Source organism: Vanellus vanellus (genome assembly GCF_965231255.1).
Source record: "Vanellus vanellus genome assembly, chromosome: 11".
NCBI classification, from domain to species: domain Eukaryota; kingdom Metazoa; phylum Chordata; class Aves; order Charadriiformes; family Charadriidae; genus Vanellus; species Vanellus vanellus.
This window is the reverse complement of record NC_138916.1, coordinates 7,264,779-7,288,908: the sequence shown is the minus strand read 5'-3', so window position 1 is coordinate 7,288,908 and position 24,130 is coordinate 7,264,779. Positions and strand designations below refer to the sequence as shown.

The 24,130-nt window shown below is 39.9% G+C and overlaps 1 protein-coding gene across 3 annotated transcripts in view; it reads right to left on the bottom strand.

Annotated features, from left to right (window-relative positions):
* Window positions 1-24,130, bottom strand: part of OTUD7A (OTU deubiquitinase 7A) — a 145,846-nt gene that overhangs the window by 54,332 nt on the left and 67,384 nt on the right. For 2 of the 3 annotated variants that reach the window (XM_082489109.1, XM_082489111.1), the window contains exons 4-6: window positions 19,780-19,916; window positions 8,469-8,605; window positions 4,319-4,473 (exon numbers count right to left, since the gene is read on the bottom strand). In XM_082489109.1, coding sequence (XP_082345235.1) covers window positions 4,319-4,469 — 151 coding nt within the window. In that variant the 5' untranslated portion in view covers window positions 4,470-4,473; window positions 8,469-8,605; window positions 19,780-19,916. The remainder of the gene's footprint in view (window positions 1-4,318; window positions 4,474-8,468; window positions 8,606-19,779; window positions 19,917-24,130) is intronic. The other variant, XM_082489110.1, reaches the window with a different exon arrangement.

The window sequence follows — 24,130 nt, the reverse complement described above, 5'->3', positions numbered from 1 at the left end:
ATATGTGGTGCTCGTGTATTGTCTCCAACCTGTGATTTTATTTATTACCTGGTATAGTCAGTAAATAGCTTTTGGTGTCCTTTTATTTGCATAGGGACATACTCATGATTTGTTTGACTTGTAATTTTTAATATCAAACCATCAGGATTTATGATGTCTTGGAGATGCCACGAATTTGAGGCCACTTATCTGTAGATATGCAGGCTCTCAAAAGGTAATTCCAGCTGGGCATTTACTTTAAAGTCTCTGCAAGACTAGAGACAAAGGGGTAAATAGCTATCAACCAAGTGTCCTCCCTGGAGTCCTAAATAACAAGCGTGAACACTGCAAAGTCTTGTAATCATAACCAAGCTGAAAGAACTGTGCTTCCCATTTTAATAATTCAGCTGTAACAGTGGCTAAGAATTTTGGCAGGGCTGGTAGAAAGCTGTTCTGTCAACTGAAAAGAATGATGGGAGCAGTCTGGGTGGTCCAGGACAGCATTCAAAGAAAGCAAGGAGTGCTGAGTAAAGGAAGAAAAAGCCCTTCAGTATAAAAAGTACAGAAAGGTACCAAGAAGAACAAGCAACCAAAACCAAGCATGAAGCGTTCTAGGCACAAGACACTGCCAGCAACTAAGAGCGGACGAGTACAGCAGCTTCTGATGGAAGGCAGATTCTGATGTGGAGACAGATCATCTGGAGAATTCAGCCCAGAAATAGCTCACTCGGCTATTGCTCAGGCATGCAAGCACACTGTGGGCACAAGGCAAAATTTATACTAGTACAGTGAAGGGTAGATGAAAGACTCCTGAATTGAGAGACAGAAGATGCCGTTTGGGTTAGCAGTACATAATTCCCACAAAAGGATTTTTCTCATGATCTCAGCTACCTTGGGTTCTCATCCTAGAAGTGGGCATGCAGTTATTGGGATGTTCAAAAGCGGGGGGGGAGGGGAGGGAGGGAAGCTGGAGGTAGAAAGGGGAGAGAAGACTACTCACACTTTCAGCTATAAAGTCATCCTGAGCTCTCAAACTGAGTTACTAAGTATCCATAGCACATCAGAGAGCGGAATAAACTCTGATTACTCATTTGATTGTACGTCTTCAATAGATGCATACCAGTAATAAGGTAAATGATTTTGTGCTATCGAAACTTCTGCTTAAAAACAATGCATAATCTATCCTTGACAATATGACAGTTATATAACTCTACACGACTATAAATCTAACATTCTTTGCTATGCTTAATTATTTTTTAACACAAATGGTGTACATTTACAATATACATCCAGTCATAAATAACACCACTGTTATATTGAACAGTTGGGAAAAGGCCTTAGTTTTGAGATATTTATATACAGTTCAATGAAAAAAAAAATATCACTGAATTAATCATAATGCATAGCTATGACATATCAGACTGTAATCTCACATTTCTTAGTTTTCTTTAACAGCAGAAATGGGCAGAAATCTGCCAAATTATCTGATAAACTGTAATGGAAGGAAGATTCTTTACAATACTCAAGAAAACCTCAAATAAACCCAAAGAGCAAGAGAGACGCCTTACAAAAGTGTCGGCCTATGTGCTGTTCTGTGCTGAGCCCCTGCTGCCTTCACACACCTTTCCTTGTACTTTCTCCAAGTCTGTACATGTAAGTTCCCATAGCTGGAGCACACAAAGAGCAAATCGCAAGTAATCTACAACTGGTCTTTCAGCCTCAGTAAGTGGTGTTTGAAAAGCAGGAATGAAACATAAATTGTGCATTGGACAAACACAAACTAAGCCATTTCTAAAGCAATTTTATCCACCAATGAATGGCTGATTAGACAGAAGGCTTTTCTAAACGTAGACCTAGCAACATCACGAAAACAGAATTAATTTATTAGGCAGAACCAAGAAAAACAAACCCGCTTTTAATTGTGGTGCAGCTTTAAAAGTCTGCATTCACATCCATTTTCAGATGTGCGTGACAGAGTTCGCCTATCATCAAAATAATACCTTTAAGATTTTAAGTCTATGACATCTGAACTCCTTAACAGTTAAGCAACTGCACAGAACTCTAGAATTGGTCAGTTTGAAACATCAAACTGAGCATAGACTTGACCACAAGCTCCCTGTGCAATACTAAAGCAAACTTGGCCACAGATACATTGCAGCATATGGAATGTAATTGCAAAGAGGCAATCTTTGCACTAGAAAGATATATACCAAAATAGCCAAAACATTTCTGTCTGCATTCTTTTGAATGATAGAGAAAATATGGAGACAGAAAGTGAGACTTGGAGCCCAATATGTTTAGCTTATCAAAATTAGATAGAAAAGCAACTGGCTTGTACTATTATTTATTATTTTAGGATATGAATAGCTGGCAAAAAGAACCAGACACAAATAAACTAGAACCAATGTCTGTGTATGTATATATAGGTATATTTTAAAAAAAAATATCTTTCTATCTTAATTTCAAATCAAGAATGGAGACTTTCTAGAAGATAGGCATCAAGCAAACAAGCAGAATGTTTTAGTGAGACAAATAGCTGTGTTCAATACAAAGTTCAACAGAAAAAAAATGCAGGGATTTTACCAGCAGGACAGGCAGAGTATAGAAACATCACCAGAGTCAATATTTAGGAAAACTTCTGGCAATTTAGAAAACCTATATGCAATCTATATGCAATGTTTGGGGTTTTTTAGCTATTTGTACAACCGTCGGTGTTGTAAATAACTTATTTAACTTGCCATGGAGTTGCCAGGGAAAACACCATGTATCGCACACACTACTGTCACGACGCATCCGCAGCACAATCAAAGCAAAACAATTAATGTATTAAAATAATTGGATAAGGAAGCAGAAACTAGTAGCCTTCACTGTCTACAGGATAGTGAAATTAAAGAAATTTCTCCCAAAATGTGAACAAAGGAAGTGGTATTAGAAATGGGCCTGAAAAAGATGTGTATGCTCCACAGAAGCACGTTCAGTCTGAGCAAGTTTTAAAAATAGAATTTGTGAGCAGATCAGAAAGAGAGGAGGGCTGTGGGACCCTAGAAGAACTGATCAAAACTTGTGATTATATGGAAATGACAGTATATACAAGAAAGCCTTTCTGGCTCAAAGTTCTCCATAGCAGTCATTTCGGGGCTACAAACTACAAGCAAATCTTGAAATTTCGCAAAACTGTTTGTGCACACCTGTTTTCAAATTTTGAATTGGAAACATTATACAGACATCATCATTCTAAGACCAGGTCCCAAACATTTGCTACAGCCTTGTGCACCATGGTGCGGGGTGTGTGTGCTCTTCTGAATGTTTTTATCTGTAAGAAGTTACTCAACAGGTTTCAGTCCTGCTCACAGAGCATCTACATGCTGTAACAGCCACGAAAGACAGTCATAATAGTGTAAGGGTGGTAGCCCCTTCTGTGTCTTTTCTTAAACAAATGAGAAACCACTGGATCAAATACTGTCCCCCAGCACAAGATATGGCCAGTATTAGAAGTTGTTACACCAAACGCAGCCACAACTACGTGTGCTGAAACATTCCTGTGAGCGCATCTTGTCCAGAACTAGCAATCTATTTTACTTTAAGAAATTCCTGTGTAGGAGGAAATAATTTGGGCTAGATGCATATGTCTATTAGCCTGTTCAGAATAAATAAATTCCTTATTGTTTATATCTTTGTTAATACGTATGGTGTGAATTTTTTCATCTATAGAAATTAGAAGTAAACCACAGAAAAATACTGTTCTATATTTATTTGGAAGCATTATCCTTTATAGCAAGGAAAACAAGATAAAGTAACTCTTTTGAACCACCTCTGATAAGTAGGAACGCTTTTTTCAAATTTTGGCAGTGCTATCAGCACAATAACTGACAATCTGTCCTGATATTGCTGAGAAAAAACCTTCTTGTATTCTTTTTCAAAAGACCAAGACAGACTCTAGGCTAGAATGACAGGTTGATGAAATCAGTCAGACAAAACAGAGGTCTCTTAAGTATAGCAAGCCAAGGACGACATTCATAGCTAGGTATTATTATGTGTGACACAGATGACTTGAGAAATGCTGCAAAATCGTGTGCAACTCTGTGTTAATAATATGTCATTCCTTATTACTGAAAAACCCAGAGTAAAAAAAGAACTTACGGCAAAATTTAAAACTTCTAGCATACATATGACATACATATGATAAAGTGAAATTGCTCTTCCAAAAAGGAGACACATATACCCTGCTGTATACTTTTAAGTCTGCTGTAGCTGTTCAGTAGTTATTTCTCTTTTTATGACTGGTTGTTGCTTTAAGTGAGCAGCAAACATAGGAAATACTGGTGTCCTGAAAGCTTACCTTCCAGTAAGTCTCTTGCCAGACCTGGTTCTGCCCCTGTGGACCGAACAAAGTCTGACAGGACTGCATCCATATCAAGAGTCATGAGATCATTCAGAGATGCTGCCAGACATGCAGCAGCAGCAGGACTCACGGGTTGGCTAGAAGGCATCCATCTGCCAAGGAAAAAAGAAACAGGATTTTAGAATATACTCCAAAGTGATGTAAAGTACATTTTTCCTCTCTTCCCCAAACATGACTATTAGAAATGCCAAAACATCCAAGTTACAGCATATTGAAATAAACAGCATTTGTCATCCATCTCTGCCTTAGCCTAGAAGCTGTTTCTCACTCACACTGGAAGGTTTTCACTTTCTTAACGTTTAATAATTTTATTGACTTTTCTTGTGTGCATCTCATAAATAATTCTGCAACTTGAAGGCTCCAATCCAGCCAAACACAGGCACTGTTCATTCAAAGCGCAATCACCATATTCTTGTCACTGCACATACACTGAAGTTTAGCAAGTATTTCAATGTTTCGCTCTTTTGCCTTACTTACTAACACTAACATACATACAACAGAGCTTTGCATTTGTTCTTTCATTTGCCTTGCCAATACCACTTCTGTAATTTATAGTTTGTCCACTGTACTACGTCTGGCTGGGATGGAGTTAGTTTTCTATGATTCTATGATTCTTCATTCATTTTCTAGAATTGTGGCTAAATCAGTGATGCTAACACATCAATATTTCAGTCATTGCTGACCAGCACTTCCACAGCCTCGAGCCTTTCTCTGTTCCTCCCTGCAGCGAGCAGGCTGGGGGTGGGCAGGAGGCTGGGAGGGGACACAGCTGGGACAGCAGACCCCAGCTGACCAGAGGGATATTCCCTAGCATAAAACATCATGCTCAGCAGTAAAAGTGGAGTAGAGGTCTTTCCAAAGTAGCCATTGCTCACAGACTGGTTGGGCGTCAGTCTGCTTGTGAAAGGTGGTGAGTGATTGTCTTTGTGTCACTTGCTTCCCCCCTCTTTTTCCTTCACTTTAATGAAACTGTCTTTATCTTGATCCACAAGGTTTTTTCTCTTGCTTTTGCTGTTCTGATTCTCTGTCCCATCCCACTGGGGGGGGGGTGAGGAGAGCGAGTGAGCTGCTGGTAGGTGCTTTGTCTCTGGCTGGGGTCAGCAAACTCCAGGGCTTTGTACATCAAACTCCAGAGTTTCTTAATGACCACTTTCAGCTTTTGCTGTGTTGTTTATCACTTTGTTCTTCTTAGCCTGTGAGAGCTGTGACAAAAGCACTATCTTGAGTCTAACCTGGTGGTTGGCCCATGTATTGCTGCCATCCCAATACTCTGGGAATCTTCTCATGGAGTCAATCAACAGTTATACCTTTCTCCTCTTCTCCTCCAGGAGTGACTTTGTAGGGAAATTAAGCATGCCACCTCCTCCAGGGTAGATGTTTCCTGCCTTGTTGCAACAGCCTTTCAGTTTCTCAACCATCCCTGTGTAACCAGAATGTTCACATTATACAGAAAGATTACAGCTGTCAGCCAGGAGAGCAAATTATCACCTGGTTGCTCTGACGCTGCGATACTGAGGCCCACAGTCAGAAATCAAAGGGTAAGGAAGCCCAGCAGCTGGGATCCCTAGCTAAGGACCCGGAAATAGACAAAGGGACTGGGAAAGGGGCAACAATCCACAGCCTCTGGAGTCAGTTCCTGTTGAGTGTGAAGGCAAGGTATCCCCTCCGGGAAGATGAGCAAGCTATTAAGGCAAGTGGGCCACCATTGAGGACGGTATCCACTATCTGAGGGAATTAGTCGTGGTGGAGGTGATTTACAGCAACCTGGACAACAACCAGTCCTTCAAAGATCTGGACAAAATCCAGTGCATGTGGTCCATGTGGCGGAAGTTTGTATGGAACACACCACTACCATATGCCAGCACCCTGGTGATAACAGACTGGACAGACATCAAGGTACCAACTGCGGATAGACTGGCCTGCCAGCTCCGGTAATTCGAAGAAAATCTCTCTTCCTCGCCAAATCCTTGGGCCTGTGTCTACCTTGCGCTGTCTACCTTGTCCGGCCTCTCAGAGGATCCTTCTGTTGTGGGGTGCGTGCTGAAGAACTGCAGGTGTTTATTGCTACCATGAAAGTGCATGGTCAACAATATCACACCAAGTGAGAATTCCTGGTTGCCACACATGAACTGATTAATTGACGAGACAGACAAGGAGTGATCAGCAAGATTCGCTCACCCTGTAATAGTCCTATATGGCCAGCACAAAAGTCTGATGGCGGGTGGAGGCTAGCAGTGGACTACCACAACAGCCTGAACAGTCATGCCACCATTGTGTGCTGCTGTACCAGATCTGCTAGAACTCCAATATGAACTGGAGTCAAAGGCAGTCATCAAGTGGTATGCTACAACTTACACTACCCGTGTGTTTGTCTTGATTCCTTTGGCAGCAGACTGCAGGACACAGTTCTCTTTCACATGGAGGGGTGTCCAATACACCTGGAATTAACTGCCTCAGGGATGGAAGCACAGCACTACCATTTCGAGTCCATCCTGGTGAGACCCCACCTGGAGTGCTGCATCCAGCTTTGGAGTCCTCAGCACACGAAGGACACGGACTTGTTGAAGCAGGTCCAGAGGAGGGCCATGAAGATGATCAGAGGGCTGGAGCACTTCTATGAAGACGGGCTGAGACAGTTGGGGTTGTTCAGCCTGGACAAGAGGAGGCTCCAGGGAGACCTTATAGAGACCTTCCAGTATCTGCAGGGGGCCTACAAGAAAGCTGGAGAGGGACTTTTTACAAGGGCATGTAGTGATAGGATGAGGTGTTATGGCTTCAAATTGGAAGAAGGCAGATTTAGAACAGATATCAGAAAGAAATTTTTCACTACGAGGGTGGTGAGGAACTGGCACAGGCTGCCCAGAGAAGCTGTGGAGGGTCCATCCCTGGAAGTGTTCAAGGCCACGCTGGATAGGGCTTTGAGGTCAAAGCAAGGCCAAAGGACCTGCACAAGAGATCCAGTTTGGGTGAATAAAATGGCAAGATGGACATCATATCCCAAAAAGACGTTATCAATAACCTAACGGCTATATTCCCGCCAATTAACAAACAAGAAAGACAAGCATTGGGCATTGCGGTTTTCTGGAGAACGCGTATTCTGGGTTACAGTCAGATTGCGAGTTCTCTGTATCAAGTGACATGATAGAAGAACTATCTCAACTGGGGTCCTGAGCAGTGACAAGCCTTTGAACAGATCAAACAGGAGACAGTATGTGCAGTAGCCCTTGGGCCAGTTGACCCCTTGGCATCAACTGAAGCCTATGGCAGAAAGCACTTAGAAAAACTCAAGGTCAAGATCTAAGGTTTTGATACCAAGGGTACATTGGATCCGGGGTATCAGCTATATTTCTAGCTTCCTCCATTGAACTACTCCTGTAGTTCAGTGGAGAAGCCACCTCCAGAAACCGTATCAGAAACACCTGTAACAAGTATACAGTCTAAACACTTGGACCGACCGAGGCTCAGCTGGGAGAGGCAGAAAGGAAGGGTCTGGCAAGATTTCACCCCTGTTCTTCTTCTGAGAGATGCAATTAGAGTACTAGTTAATACAATCAAGGTACACAAAGGTCTTTACTGTTTTTTATATTGAACTTTCCATGCCCTTCCAAAATCCCCAACCCAGCCATCTATCCAGGGCTTTCTAAAGTAGTTATTAAGTGATACCAGCTAACCGTAAGAGAAAAGCACCAACCTTTTTTCGCCTCAAGTGAAATGTGACACAATGTCCAGCATGGAATTTTTTCTTGCCAAATCTATAGCTAACAAAAATACATCTGCCTACTGCATTTTGTACCTACTTTTTTGTTCCTGAAAAAGTGAAACCCATCCTTCTAGGCAATGTTTACTACAAATATAAAATAAAAATTAAAGCAGGCACTTCAGGAGTAGTTGATGCTAGACAAGCTATTAAGACAGCTGCCATTCAAAACACAGTTATGCTAAGGTATCTCCGTACTTCTACCCTGCCTGCACCACTGCAGAAATAGCGCAATGCAAAGAAAACAGGATAAAGTTAAATGACAAACAACAGAAGCAAAAGCAGATATTTTACTTTCGTGCTTGTTATTCATTGTTGGTCAAAGTTTACCTTTGAACATGAATTGGATTTTTCCTGTTAATTCCTCCTCACAGGCTCAGCTGCAACCACGTGCCAAGGGTAAGGGCTAGCATGGAGATTTCCTACGGGTAGCAGATGGTATTGGTTGGCTCTTGCTTGTATCACAGCTACAGAGAAATAAACCGAGAAAGAAATTGAAAACCATTTGATTTCACTGTTCCCCAAAGGAAGCACAGTCCTTTCCTACTCCACGTACAATTACCTGGGTATATTTAACTTTAAAAATAGAATGCCTTTGCCTTCTTAGAAATTGCCTGTTTCTGCATGTACATATCCCAGGTAAAACACAAACATCATTTACCTCCTGTCCCAGGAGGGTGGGCTTCTCAGCCTCATCCACCAGGACTGCCTGCAAAACCCAACTCACTCCAACAAATTGGAAGTGTGGAGGGTATGGTTACACAATTACATGGTTTTCAGCATCAAAGCAGATTACACTGTTGCTAAACCTACCCACTTCACAACCTTCTAGTCCCTACACTGTACTGTTTTATGTTTTATACCATTTCTACATATATGCTTTTATACTGTTTATGCAACTGTATCATTATGTCAGGGCCGCATTGGGATAGCAGGGGAGGTGGTCCTTTCCCCCAACTTAGCCCTGGTGAGGATCATCTGGAGCATTATGTCCATTTCTGGCTCCCCAGCACAAGACAGACATAGACGTACTGGAGCAAGTCAGTGAAGGACCACAAAATGCACACCTGCATCACCACTGGACAAGGGAAACACTTCTAAAACATAACATAACGAAGACGGAGTAACACAAGGAAAGCTGGAAATGGTGAGGAGGCTAGTTAAAAAAGGAATGCAGACACTTCAGGAAGAGAACTACCTTAGCGGTTTGTGGCCAAATTTGGTATCTAAGCTTTGTAGTAACTGACTCTGTTTCAATGCAAATGCAGGACAAAACCACTACTTTTATTTTAAAAAACAATCTCATGCATAGATCCACTGTACTAAACAGCATTAACATACATACAAAAAGGTCACAAGAAACTGAATACAATTAATTTCTTTAGCAACTCGGAGAAAGAATGAAATAAGTCTTAACCACCAGGATGGAAACATATGGATCAAGCTAAAAGGACCTACCACAGGTGAATGATGCAAAGCATTAGTGAATTTCAGATAATAATCAGAAGTGACTCAGTAGTATAATCACTGCTAATTTAAAATGCACCAGCTGGGCACTCAAGTACAGTCACTATGTGTGGGGGCTAGACTGCTCATAAATTTGGAAAACTGACGTGCATATCTGTCTGAAGCAGTCAATTCAAGAGTTGTCTCGGTATCAGCATTACTTCAGTATTTTCAATAGTGATATTGAACACCTTTTAACAGCAGAAGACCAGACCAATCTCTCTCTGCACGTATGACATCACCCACCACCTCCGAATTGCCTCTGGATTACATGATCATCAGAACCTGTACAGTAACCATGTCAACAGATGCATTTCATTCTTAACTTATCCCAACAAAGGTTGTGTAAGCTGCCTATAAACCTCTACAAAAGAGGTTCTTTCTGGTAATGCAGAATGTTCTCTGTCTATATATAGCTAAAACTGGTAATATCTGTGCATTGACAGCTGATGAAAACACAGCTCACGTGCAACAGAGCCAGAGATAAGGATAGCTGCTGTTTTACTGAAAAACAATAATCTAAAATGAAATACTATCCAGGTTCCATCATATAATGATAAGTAGTTGTACAGGTAGAAAACACCTGCCTTGTGTTGGGTGCCAAGGAGGCACGCCCAATCCAGACCTTCCAAATCCACAGCAGCGTGAGGAAAATGTTTTCTAGTTCAACGCTCCCTCTACACCTGTGCCCTATGCTATATAATTCTCTAGGCTCTGGGTCCTGCAACTGTGCTTAGAACACCTGCACAAAAATATCCATGCTATTTAATTCTTCCTCTTACTCATCAGACCTCAATTAACAGCACAGCAAAGATTAATAGTGTTTGTTCAACCAGATGTCTCTGAAAAGATGGGAGAATCAATGACAAAACATGTTAATGAACGTTAAAAATAAAAGAAAACAGAACAAACCCTCCACTGATTACCTGAAGTAACGTTGGTTCACTGTGTTGGATTACTTAAAAATGAAATAAGATCTACAGGATTGTGCTGACCGGAGCTGGACTCCTGCAGAGTTTCCATGCAAACTCCCAATTTCAACAGTGCTGAATTAAGCACATGCAATGCCGTAAGAGCCAACTAAAATCTCTGATGCACACGCAACCAAGGAGCGACCTGCTGTGGATACTCATTCCTCATGTACTGGTGAGGCCTCCCCAAGCCCCTAGCATATTATAAACTGAACACGGTGATACCAAACCCACAAATATTAACAGTTCTTAAAAAAAAAAACAAAAAACAAAAAACCCCCAAAAAAACAACTCAAAAATGCCCCAAAGAACCACCCCCCCAACCCTCTCAAAAACTCAAATACGAGGTAGGTTTCCTCGTATAGCAGTATTCTACTAACTGTTGATACTAACTACTAACCATGTACTGACTATTTTTCTTTTTCTCATGCAGCAAATGCCACTTGCTACTCCATTTTGTAGTCATAATTCTGACAGATGGTCTGGCTGTTACTTGTACTGCCTCACCCTAAAGAAGAGCCTTTACAAAAAGCCCGAACCGTGCATGCTCTATGCTCTGAAAGCAAGGAGCAGAGTTGGTAGGATCCTCCCTGCATACATTTGAACTAGCACTATTTTTTTGCCCAGAGAGTTTTCTCAGCTCTCTAGAATTTAAACAGGGGGGGAACCAACAAACCAAAACAACAACAAAAAAACACCAACAAAGAAAGTCTTAAAAAACAAAACAAAACAAAACATCTTTGCCAGAAAACTACTATTAGCTGTGAAAACCCACCCAGATGGAATAGTAAAAACGACTAAGCAAGGAAAGAAAATAAATTGTAAAGAAGGACACAGTGACTCAGAAGCCAGATGGCTGCTGGACTTACTGTTCTCACCGGATGAGCATTGTCTCTCCTCACCTCCTCATCTCCAAAAGCACCACCACCACTACCTCTGCTCTGCTGGCTAGTCAGAGCATTAACACAACTTACACTTTAAATATACACACTTGGAGGAGATGTAACACCATCAATCCATGTTATATCCACCTGTCCATAAGCATCACTCCTCTTGTGGTTAACAGTAGAGACACACATGTATACTTGCAGTTTTCCTTTCAAATGTGTCACACATGACACACAAACGGCACTTTGAATGTAAATGGAAACATCTTGACCCTCAAAATACAATGAAGACCTTGGTTTTCACTCACTTTCTAGCCAAATTTCTTCCCTAAATAATTTCTTATTTATCCAATAAAAATACAAGAGGCAATGAAATGGGGATTATTTGTTGTATATTGTAAGAAAAAGCATTTTAAAAGTATTTAAAGAAGAGATACCAATTGCTTCTAAATGTTAAGATGCATTAATAGGACTTGAAATCAATTTAATACAATCTCAGTTACATCTGATCTTTTCTACTCCTTTAAGTACCTCTCAAAACTGAGCCGTACTTTGAAATAAACTTTCTTCATCTGAATCTAAATATGACTTCTTCAAAATCAAACAGCTTCATCCAGTTAAACAATATGAAGATTCTTTTTTCCACTTAGGCAGAAAGAGTGGCATAGGGCTACTAATGAAGCAAAAGCAAGTGCATTAGAACAAATCCCAAAACTCCAGAATACAAATAGCTGACAAAGCAGAAGTGAGGAACGGCAAACAGTGGACAAACCCTCAGGAAGACGTAGTGCGTAAACTGCAACTTAGGTCTTTCACAATTTTCAGAGAAAGGATGAAATAAGCGCCATCAGCAATATGCCCAGTCTGAGTGCTCCAGGAAGTCACTGGACAGACACTCAGCAATTGCATTACACCAGTTCCCCGCACACTTCTTTTGATTTCCCTGCAGCGTGACAAGGCTAAACACCCAATAGCATTACCGATTCCTCTCAGCTGCTCTGGCAATACACATGCTAAGTGCAGTCCACTCCTGTGTGGAATGCCCGCGCTGCTTGCGGTTTTGGTGGTGAAGGCAGAAAGACCCTGTTTGTGCACAGCTCCAGACTTTGAAAGTCATCCTTTCTGACATGCCATATTCGATGCAGAATGTCATAATTCTACAATCTTGACAGTATCATGAGATTGAACCAATGCACCCAATATGACCATTTCTTCTTAGTGAAAGATTTAAATTTTTTGAGCTCAGGCTGTGCAATTTCTCATCCTTTTCTGTATGCAAAATGTATTTACTTAGTTTGACAGAGACTTTTTTAGAGAGAATTTTTTAGTAAACAAGAGGGCTTTTATTTGGTTATTACATTTCTAAAGCTGCTCCACTCTTCACTAGATAACATTTTGCCAGATGTTCATATGCAAGACAAAAACTATTAAGGAAAAAAACATAATTAAACAATCAAGTCCATTAGAGAAGATTTGTTTAGGAGGGTAACATCAGCTTTAAGGGAACTGGTAGTTAACGTAGGCACTCAACTTTTCAGATTGCCTAGGAGGAATACCATGTATATGTGAGAGTAGTTAATTATTCAGAGCATTTGTTGCCCAGTTAAAAGGTGATTAATATTTAAGATACAGGACCAATCTGCAATACAGAAAGAAAATGCTCTGCCAAGAGTAGCTGAAAGGAATGACATTGAATTTCTGCTGGTTTTGCACTAACGAAGACACAATCTTGTGAATACTGTGGCTTGCCTACAGGACGACTACCTCATTTCCAACATGAAACTTCTCCTTACCCTTTATTTGGATTAACTTCAACGGTATTTAACACCCTACAACCCCAATTCAGTAAGCTTTTTGTATTCAGAGTAACGCTGCAATCATGCTTTGTTTCAGTGTCCCCCCTGAATAGCTGGTGACTTTCATCTCTGTTTAGATACATGTACTTTCATTTCTGTACAGATGTAGTCAGGTCTGTGTCCAAGATACAGTTGGAAAAATCAGAAACAATTACTCATACAAACATGTTTCTGTTTTCCAGTGTTCAAAGTGGAACTAGAAGGTAAAAATCAGAAGAAAGATGTTGGCAAAGCCTCTTCTGGAATACTGGGAGCCAATTCAATAACGTACTTTTCAGAGAGAGGACCTCAGAGTGAAACGGGCTACACATCATCAGAAGTTCAGCGTTTTATCTTCGGACAAGTCACTAAAAGAGCCTGGATTGCAGAGCCAGTGAAACAAGATTGAGAACTGGATTGAGACTGCTTTTCATAAACGTACCAAGCCACAAGTAAACGTAGTCTGGAAGTAAAGACGGGGCTCCAAGCAACTCGAGTACTGGGAACAATATTCTCTTAGAAGCCAGGGAGAAAATACTGAATTATTTTTTAAAAAACAGAGCTACATAAATACATGTGAAGTACAATACAATATCCTGCAGTGATAGGAAACCAGACTTAAAAAACCTAGGCAGTTTTCTTGCAATCCTGTGGCCTGGTTTTTAACACTACCGAATAAGCTGAGTTTCTCTACGAAACCCTTTCAGGGGTTATTCTCCCTGGGCAATGGAATAAGAAGATCCTCATTGCAACATTAAAAAAATTTCTGTATGACAAAAATCTGTACTAAACCTTTTCCCTTTCTCTCTATAATTTCCACCTGAAAAATTATATAAGCAATTTACACACACGTACGAATTTGCTTCTGTAATAGGATGTACACATATGGATGGGGTTTACATGCAGATGCAATGAAAATATCAGAAATTTAAAAGTGAGATTCTTCCTGAAAATGAGTTTATATAGTAATTCACATTGGTGAAACACAACACCCGAAATTCACAGCAGTATTTTATAAGCCCTTTTCAAAGGTCATAGTGATTATACCTGAAGAATTGGCAAAGATACGTGACTGCCTAAACAACATACTAAGCTTAGTTGACAGGGTTTTTTCTTCTGTACAATTTTACCTGTTTTTTAAAACTTACACTCCATTGGTAAAACATGTAAGCACTAGCTATAGGAACCCACACATCTTTACTGAGCTGATGCCAATGATACATGATAAGTGATTTTATGAAAACACGCAAACAAACAGAAGAAAACAAAAAAAAAAGAAACCAACCCCAACCACTAGTGTATGACTGTGTCACTAAAATGCAACCACATTTAGATTTTTTGGTGTGGAGCAAGCATTGCAAATGCATACCCTTTAAAGTGTTAACAACTCACAGAAAGGTAACGTTCTCTACATCTACATTTCTCTACCTTTCAAAGGAACTTAATGGCAAGCCAGTGTTATTTTCCACAACATATGTCTTGCTTTGTTCCCTGTCAACTAGGCTGGTACTAATTTTTGGCAGGAACGGAAAAAGTAATACTTTTTTTTACAGGGATAAGAATAACCGTCAAAATATTAGACTCCAAATTCTAACAGAAATCCTAGTTCAAGATACAAACACTGAAGAAAAACAGAATTCCCAAAGAGCTAAGCAAAGTATGTGCAATGAGAAAATTTCACTGATGTTTTATAAAATTGTAACACTATGGTGTAAACTGTAACTGTATATGGAGTCACATTAATCTAAAAATCATTGTAGCAGCGATTCAAAAACCCCCAGAACCATGTACTTAGTTTTAAGCATGTGCCAAAATGCCACCCAAATCAGAGATAAAAAGCCCGTGGGGCTTCGGTGCCCCAGGCACATGATGGACCAGTTGCAACCAACCTGAACCACCTGCCTTAGCGTTGCTCCAAGAATTTCATGAGTCCCAAGGATTCTAGCAGAGGACTGAAGAGTTTTTTCTTTTGTTTTTATTTCCCTCTATTAATTAAATTAGATCTGTTCTGCCCCAGCCTGCATTGCTGCCATTCAGTCCATATTTCTACCTGGAATCCACGGCTGGGGCGCAGCTAAACTGCTCTTTGCAACTCCAGCTGTAACGTCAACTATTCCAAGACAGTTGTAGCCTTTCACTTGTAGCAGCTTTTGACATGATCATTTTTCCTTTGTTTCCCTTAGTACTTAGCACACTCCTTGGTCTTTAGATCCTTTTCCACAATTTTGACTTACAGAAAAAAATAATTACAGAAAACCAAAAGCCCTCTTACGTGACCGGGGGACAGCAGGAGGTAGAAGCATTCTGCTGACAGACAGCAGCATGGCCATTTAAGAAAGCGGAGACAGTATTTTTCGCTAACTGTAAAATTGGCTCACTGTACTTAGCTCTGGGGTGACTGAGTGACAAAAACCAAAACTGGTTACAAAGAAATATTCCACACCTTTTCTTCACTCAGGACACCCCAGCTCCCTCTGCAGCGATTTTGTTGTTCCCAGAGATTCTGGGCCTTCAACTTGTACAAAATCTCTCTAGTTTTGCCTTAACTTGCATGGCACTGATGTTGCCTACCAGCAGGATGCTCCAGCCCACCAGACATTCAAATTTGACCGTAAATCACCGGACACAAGGCAGCTTTTCCACACAATGCATAAAGCTCCTTAGCCAAACACCCTCAGAATAGATCTCACAGACCATAGCAGATTTAATAATTGAAGAGTAGCTATTTATGCTGAGACTTCTATAATGCAGAATTTAAAAGGACAATTAAAAGAGTGCATGTCTCTTAAGTATTTTAGTCTTATGCTTTGTATTCATCCCATTCAAATGAGATTAGAGACTACTCCACCAGCCTCACACTTGTTTTGTTTTAAACAGACTTTTATCTTCAAATAGCTTCCAGTTTTAGCTGTCAAGGATAGAAAGACGAAAGCCAGTTTTTAACCCCACAGTCAGAAGAACAGCTCCCATAGATCTAAATGTATACTACACATTCTTATCACAGATGAAGTGGACCGAAATTTTGCAATCTGTTTGGTATGACTAAGCCCATGCTGCTCACACAACTCCAATGAAAGAAACAAAATACTATTCAAGTAATGTATCTGTACAAACTGTACCAGTTAAGCTATTGTACACTTCATCTAAATGCTCCGTAGAGCCTTTGTACTGAGCGAGGAAGACCAGTTCCTGAGTCACACAAGCACCTTTAATCTGACTCCATTCAAATTAGCTGCACTTGACCAAGTTCTACCACCAGAACGGCAAATCAGTCCATTAAAAGGCACTGCGTAATTGCAATATAAATGGGACACGTGGTCACAAGTTATTTGCAATAATCATCACCCAATTCTGCAATATTTGTAAAAAATGCTTTAGAAAGTTGCTGGATGGATAAGATCTTGACAGAAGATGTAGTTGCAGTGATAAATTAAGAGGCATTAGTTGAAGCAGCCAAAACGGTGATAACTACCAAACAAAAGGCAACATGCACTAGACCTGACAGCAAAATGGGGTACCTTTGTTAGTTATAAAACGTGGGCTCTCAAAACATGTAATAAAATAAAATAAAATAAAAAATAAAATAAAAGCTCCAATCAGGCATTATTACTAAGGTTTTGTCTACACAATGGAACTCAGGAAAATTAACCCAAATTAATTTAACTGGATTTGTCCATGTTGATTAAATGCCTTTGCAAACACTTTCATCTGGGAATAAAATGTGGCCTTAATTTGGTTTGGCTTTGAAATGAATTGAACTAAATTCAGTGGAGGCCACTTTAATTACAAATGGAGAGCACACACAGACTTGGGGGGATTTAAGTCGTCCTTTTAAAATTCCTACATTTAGTCGACTTGCAATTTTGCTGAGTATCTTGTGTAGACAAGCCCTGAACTGATACATTAGACATAGAAATGAAAAAACAGAGAATCTGTGCTGAAGAATCCTCAGTCAACACACTAAACCCCCACGGGAACCATCAAAGATTATTAAATTTATATTATAATATTATATTATCCAAGAGAAGAGAATCGTTCAACTATTTTAAGTTTAGTTCTAGGAAGAATGCCACCAAAGTTCAGAGATCAACCAGGAAATATTTTTAAAATGCAGCTACATATCAGTTTTCAGAAATGCTATCTATTTAAAACACCTACTGTTTGCTTATTTATTTGAATTTTTTTGAAGCTAGAACTATCAATAACAGACACCACTAAATCATCTTTTCAGGTGATTTATTTAAGAATTAGAGGTCATAACCTATTATTGAAGGCTAAGACAAAAGAAAGAAGAAAAGGAAAATTGAAAAGATCACGCCGCGTTCAAGAGCTATGGCACACTCTCACTAGAGAAGCATTATGGAGAGACACTTAATACCTTAAAACACACAAGTCCCCATAAAATGTTCTGAAACATCTACAGTCACCGATCGCAGCCGAGAGGTGCTTCACTCGCACCCCACCGCTGCTGGCCACCTAGCGGGAAGCACAGCACCAGCTTTGCCTCGAAAGCACGTGCAGCAGGATTCATTCATCTGCTCAGATGTTCTGCTGCAGCATTTTTACAACTGTATTTTCATGGAGCTTCAGAGCGTTTTCATAACACTTGTTCTTACTCAAGAATGATTACATTCTCAGAGAACAAGTGTCATCGATAAAGGAGAAGGCCCCAGAAACAGGGGCCCAGAACCGAAACACACTGCCAAGTAGGAGACAGAGCCTTTCCAAGTAAGGATCCTCTACATCCCTTCATCAGTATTTTTTCCCCAGATAAACCACCACCATTACTATATCGTTTTTGCTTTCATACAGGACAACAGATAAACAGAAAAAAGGTAAGGCAATAACACTGTTTCCCTCATTTTATTCACAAAGGCCCTCATAGCGTGTTCACTGTGTTCTGGCAGAAAGCAGCAGTGCAAGAGATAAATGTCACGCCACTGATAAAATTGAATTCCCCTAAAACAAAGACCTTTGTTTTAAATCAAATTCAAGTATCACTTATTCTCTTATGTAGGAGAGTGATAAAGAAGTAGGTGATATTACACTGTACTGCAAATATAACGATTAGAGTTTCAAATGTTAATCTAAGGCCTCTCATTAAATGCAGTTTCATTAAGTAACGTGCATCTCTTCCACTAGAATATATCTATGCAGAAGCAATATGAACAAGCTAGATTTTCTTCCTCATTCAGAATTTTCTCCTTATTTTTTCCTCTCATTTTCCTCATTAATCAATTTTTCCTGATGGTGCAAGAAGATATTGTTTCTAAATATTGAACATATTCCTCCAAATGTCACCCTTCTTTCAAATAAAGCAGGTATGCTGGCCAAAACGCTACTCTCAACAGTTTTCTCTCACAAAAACATATATCGTATACTCTGTATGCATAAAATTTGTTTCAGTACGTAAAAAGATGTTTGACTAACCATTATTGGATATACATAATCATAGAATTGTCTAGATTGGAAGGGACCTTTAAGATCATCGAGTCCAACCATCAACCTAACACTGCCAAAACTACCACTAAACCACGTCCCTCAGCACCACCTCTACCCATCTTTTAAATAACTCCAGGGATGGCGCTTCCACCACTTCCTTGGGCAGCCTATTCCAATGCTTGACAACCCTCTCAGTGAAGAAATTTTTCCTAATATCCAATCTAAACCTCCCCTGGCACAACCTGAGGCCATTTCCTCTTGTACTGCTGCTTGTTACTGGGAGAAGAGACCGACCCCCACCTCACTACAACCTCCTTTCAGGTAGCTGCAGAGAGCAATAGGGTCTCTCCTGAACCTCCTGTTCTCCAAGCTAAACAACCCCACATCCGCCAGCCGCTCCTCATAAGACTTGTTTGCTAGACCCCTCACCACCCTTCTCTGGACATGCTCCAGCACCTCACTGTCTTTCTTGTAGTCAGGGGTCCAAAACTGAACACAGTTTTCGAGTTTGCGTTGCGTTAAAAATGAACCACTTGGGCCTACAGGCCCCACGACATGCATAGAGCTCAACTACCAATACAGCGAAGACCAGCTTAACCACGTGCCGTTTCTTACATTAAGTTATTTAGCCCCCTATTTTGACACTGCGAATTCTAAAATTCATTGTCATAGCAACAGAAGCCTACATCTTCATTTACAATGCAGATAACTTGTTGATCATGCTGTTTGTGCATAACCGCGTAGCTTCTGGTTTGCCAGGTATGGCGCTCAGCTTCGCCCAGCGCCCGCAGGGAGGACACACATGCTGGCGCCCTGTGGCCGGAGGCAGCCGTAGCCCCCACTCCGCTGCGTGCCACGTCCTCTGACGCTTGCACTGCAGAATAAACAGCTGCTGATAGAGACTGCTAAGGTTAGTTCTCCTGTTAAGTCTGCTTATTCTTGAGCAGTAAGTAGATACACAGCTGATTAAAGCTACCTTTAAGCAATTAGTTTCACTTACTTACAACAGACTTTAAATAAGAGTTCCTTGAGGCATGTGTTGGGTGGGCGTTATGCTGCTGGCTTTTGGTGAGGAAAATAATCCATTTTTGCCACAGTAGAAGGTATGAATAAGCAAAATTTTGTCCCCTGAGAAATCTGAAAAAAAGAAGTAATATATTAATCATTGTATTTATTCTATGCTATTTGAATAATAATAATAATAATAATAATAATAATAATAAGTGGCAAAAATCAACTTTACCTTTGACTTTAGGAGCCTAATGGATACTACTCTCAATACAGATAAATTACCATATACAACAATTTGCATTAAGAAGATTACTTGAGCTCGACTCAGAAAATTAAGAAAAAAAAAGTGAATTATGCAGATACAAAAACATACTTGTGGCTATTCTACGTGAAAAAGGTAATTCACACTTAAAAACTCCTCTAACAGTTCTCTTTCTTAAGATTCATGAAATACACCTCTGGAAGTTTTTCTTCTCATAAACTATCAAAATCTAAGGCAATGAACTAGTGAAGAGTTATCCAGGAGAACACTCAATTAGGATAGCCATTTTCTTTCACGATACAAAGGGACAAGCATATGAAGAAAGAAGGAACACTACTTTATTTCATGGGATTTATTTATTTTTAAAAGAAACAGCATTTCTCTTCACATATAATCTACTCCTGTCTTTTAAGTATAAGTCCTGCTGCTGGCAAATATGTATCCCAATTACTATGAGCTTCACCTTATTATTTTAAAAGGCACTTTCAGTTTTACTGTTTCTGTTTTTTTAATCTGTTCACAACACTCATACGCTTGTAACTGAGCCCAGCTTTACCAAACTCAGGATTTAACAGATACCTGCCCAAACCCTTTCACGATGGAAAACATTCCTTCCAATAATGCTTTCAAAACAGGCAGAAATATAACAAGGTTCACATTGTTATGAATTTGTGAGAATCGTGATATGAAAACAGAACATTATATTATTTCTTATTAATTCCTAGAATACATAGGGAAATAACCAAATCTCAGTAAATATTAGGCCTTATGCAAAAAATCCCACTTGTCTATATAACAACTCAGCTGTAACATGAAGGGTTTGTGAGCTAATATTAGTACTCATAAGATCCCTAGCTTTTTTTTCCCCTTCACCGTGATATATTTTCATGCAAGAATCATACATCTGACCAAAGAATTATCAATTCTTTGCTGAAACTTACTTATGAATGTACTACGTCAGATATCCTCATACAGGAGTAGATTATTTTAGAGTTCAGAACAACATAAAAAGAATCATTTCATACATGGCCAAGGAAATACAAGCAGCGGTCCAACCGCATTTGCCCACGACCCTCATTATCACCCTCACAGAAATAAAAACAAACAAACAAACAAACAAACAAAAAAAACAACTGTAAAACCCTCATCAGCTTACAAAAGTAACTTTTAATAGCTCTAACTTCCAAAGTTACTTCAACTACAAAGGACAGAAATAGCCATCAAGTGTGAATAAGCCCCAACATTTCCACGTATGCCATGTTAACAAACAGAAATATCTACACAACAAAACCCCTATTAGGTATGAGGAAATAACTAAAAACTCTGTTATGCAGCCTTCAAAATCAAATGATGATGTTTCTGCTAAGGAGACGTAACTTTCTTCACCGCCCTCCCTGGAAGTAATCAAGTATTCAACATATAATCCTTTTTTCAGCTACATATTAACAAACAACGATTGAAACATTTTATAGTTTTGTTCAATGCATCTGCTTCACAGAAAAATAAACCCTTTCCATCCAACACTCGACTTACTTCTTCCATTGAAAGAGGACTTAATGTGAGTGCTTGCCAGTACATACGTTTTTTTTAGCAAACCACAATGTACCATTTAAACTACGCTAAAAATTACTCCATTTAGTTTGCTGTCATAAATAAGTGATCTGACAGATTACCATGGATACTATGATTGTTATGGCACAAGGAAACGCATGTAGCTCAGCCCTTTTTGGCATTTCTCTCTCACACACACCAGCTTCAAAATCTTCTTAGTTTTCCTGTTGTTTTTTTTTTTTTTTAATAGTTTTTATCTATTTCACTGAAGACTATCTTTAACTTGATAGTACAGTATGCAAAAACTCAAGCTTATACATAACTTGCAGTGAGATTTACAGCAGTTACTGCTACCCCTGCCAATAATTTCTTCAGCCACCCTGTGAAGTGCGAGCTCTTCCTTACAAATGGCCATTCACCTGACTAGCGTACGGGAGATTATAACCATAATCTGTGTAGGAATCGAACACTAAGGCTAACTTCAGATCTTAAGAACTTGATCTTGTTATTATGAATAGTCCTTCTGAAGGAGCCTTCTCGCTTTCTCTTTACCCCAACTACAGAGTAAGCCAGGCTAAGGTTAGCAGCTGCAAATACCCAGGTTAGGGTCAACCTTAAATACTGCTTACTCTGGCTGTTGTATTCCCCTGTACAGTGGGCCAATAAACAGAAGAATGCTCCCCGTATGGCCACAACTTGATCCATGACAAATTATACAGAGATGTAAACATACAGAATAAAATTACCATTAGCTATCAGGGTGCAGAGTAATCTTGGCTGCAATTCCTTTATAATTCTGGGGATGAATCTTGAATTTATCTTTCTACATTTGCATGGTCCCTGCAATAGCTTGTCTGTGAAGTTATCAAAGAAGACGAGGAAGCACAGATTAAAGATGCTACATACATATCTCAAAACAAATAACTTGAGATCGAACGGGTCTTTTGAGGGTAAGGAGGAGTCTTAACAAAATCAACTGAGTCCAGATGGCAGAGAAATTCTTCATTAAGAATGAATATTCACAGTAACCTTCTCCGTTTTTCCCTATTTTTGTCTGACATTTCAAAGTAAACGCTGACAAGGAGCTGAAGAAGCTTCCTCCAGTCAGTTTTTAGAAGTACCTCAATTCTCTCCCAAGACTCTCATGCAATCCTTGCCTTGAACTCCAAAGGGATCCCATTTTCTACCTTCATTTCTGTCACAGGACGGAAATACCTCCTACAACCTCCCCAGAAGCTCAGGACCAGCTGCACAGCGCCAAGAACCTTCTCTGCTGATGTTCTGTGGAACCTGGACCAGCGTCTCCTCACAACGTTTCAAGTGTGTGCTCACTCCCATGGTTTTTGATCATGCATGCAATCTGAAGTAGTTTTAGGGCAAGACAAAAGCATAAGAAATATACATTATCTTGTATAACATCGGCTTTGTGCTTAGTCTGTGTTAAGACCAGGCTTCTTCAGTGCAAGTTCGACATTCAGAACAAAGCCTTACCTCCAGTTACATTGCTTAGCAGCTCTTTGCAAAGATTTCATTTCGTTCAAGCAACACATGAAGGAAGAGATTACTCTAATAATAAGGAAGTAGTAATATTTAAGAAGTAATAACAAGATCACCTGAAGGAAGAGGTTTTTATGGTAAAGATGGCCACTATCAGTACCTAGGTCCTCTTAAAGAGAGGTGACAAGCATCAAAGAAATGATTATTCTACTCATGGAAACTGGCTCTGCCATGTCCTGCAGATGTCCATGTTGAACACTGTGGGGGAAGAGTACAACATTTGACACACAGCATCTGTCCATAGCTCCTCTACAAGGGATCTAGGACTGGCTAACCTTCCATGTTCTTGCAGACATCTTTGACAGTTACATTATTCCCCAGAGTAAAGCAGCACTTTGATGATCTAACTTTTTAATGACTGGTTCTTGAGCACCGTCTGAAGGGCTAGCACAAACAGATTTTCTCTTTGTACTGAACCTTCATCACTTGAAACCTCTTTGTAACCACTGCACAAGAAACATCTATCACTTTATTTCTTAAGTTTCTATAGTCACTCACAAGTTACTGACGCAGAAAAAGATTTCTGCTCTAGCTAGAGAAATTCTTATTTACCCTGACCAGCGGTTCTTCCATGTGAGGAATGGAACACATTTCTCCCCTCCTTGGCTTATGTCAGTTTGACTCAGAAAATATGTGCAGTGGATTGAACTGACAGGGATATGAAGGCAGAAGCTTAAAGGACATCAGAAGTGTTAGCATTGTGAGCTTTGTATAAATAGTCTTACGGATCCAACTCTCCAAGCATCCTTTATCTTCTTGTACACAGAGATTAAAGCGTTCAACCGCTTAACTGTATGTCAAGCGCACAGTCAACACACTAAGTTCAGCATAGTCTTTCAAAAGAGAGTCTTCAGCATATCCACGCCTTGAGGTAGACAATTCAGCTGCTATTTTAAACACAAGGCTTGACTGTCTGTTGCTCTTCACTTTGCATTGCTCCTCACATCAAGGCAAAACACATAATGGTGAT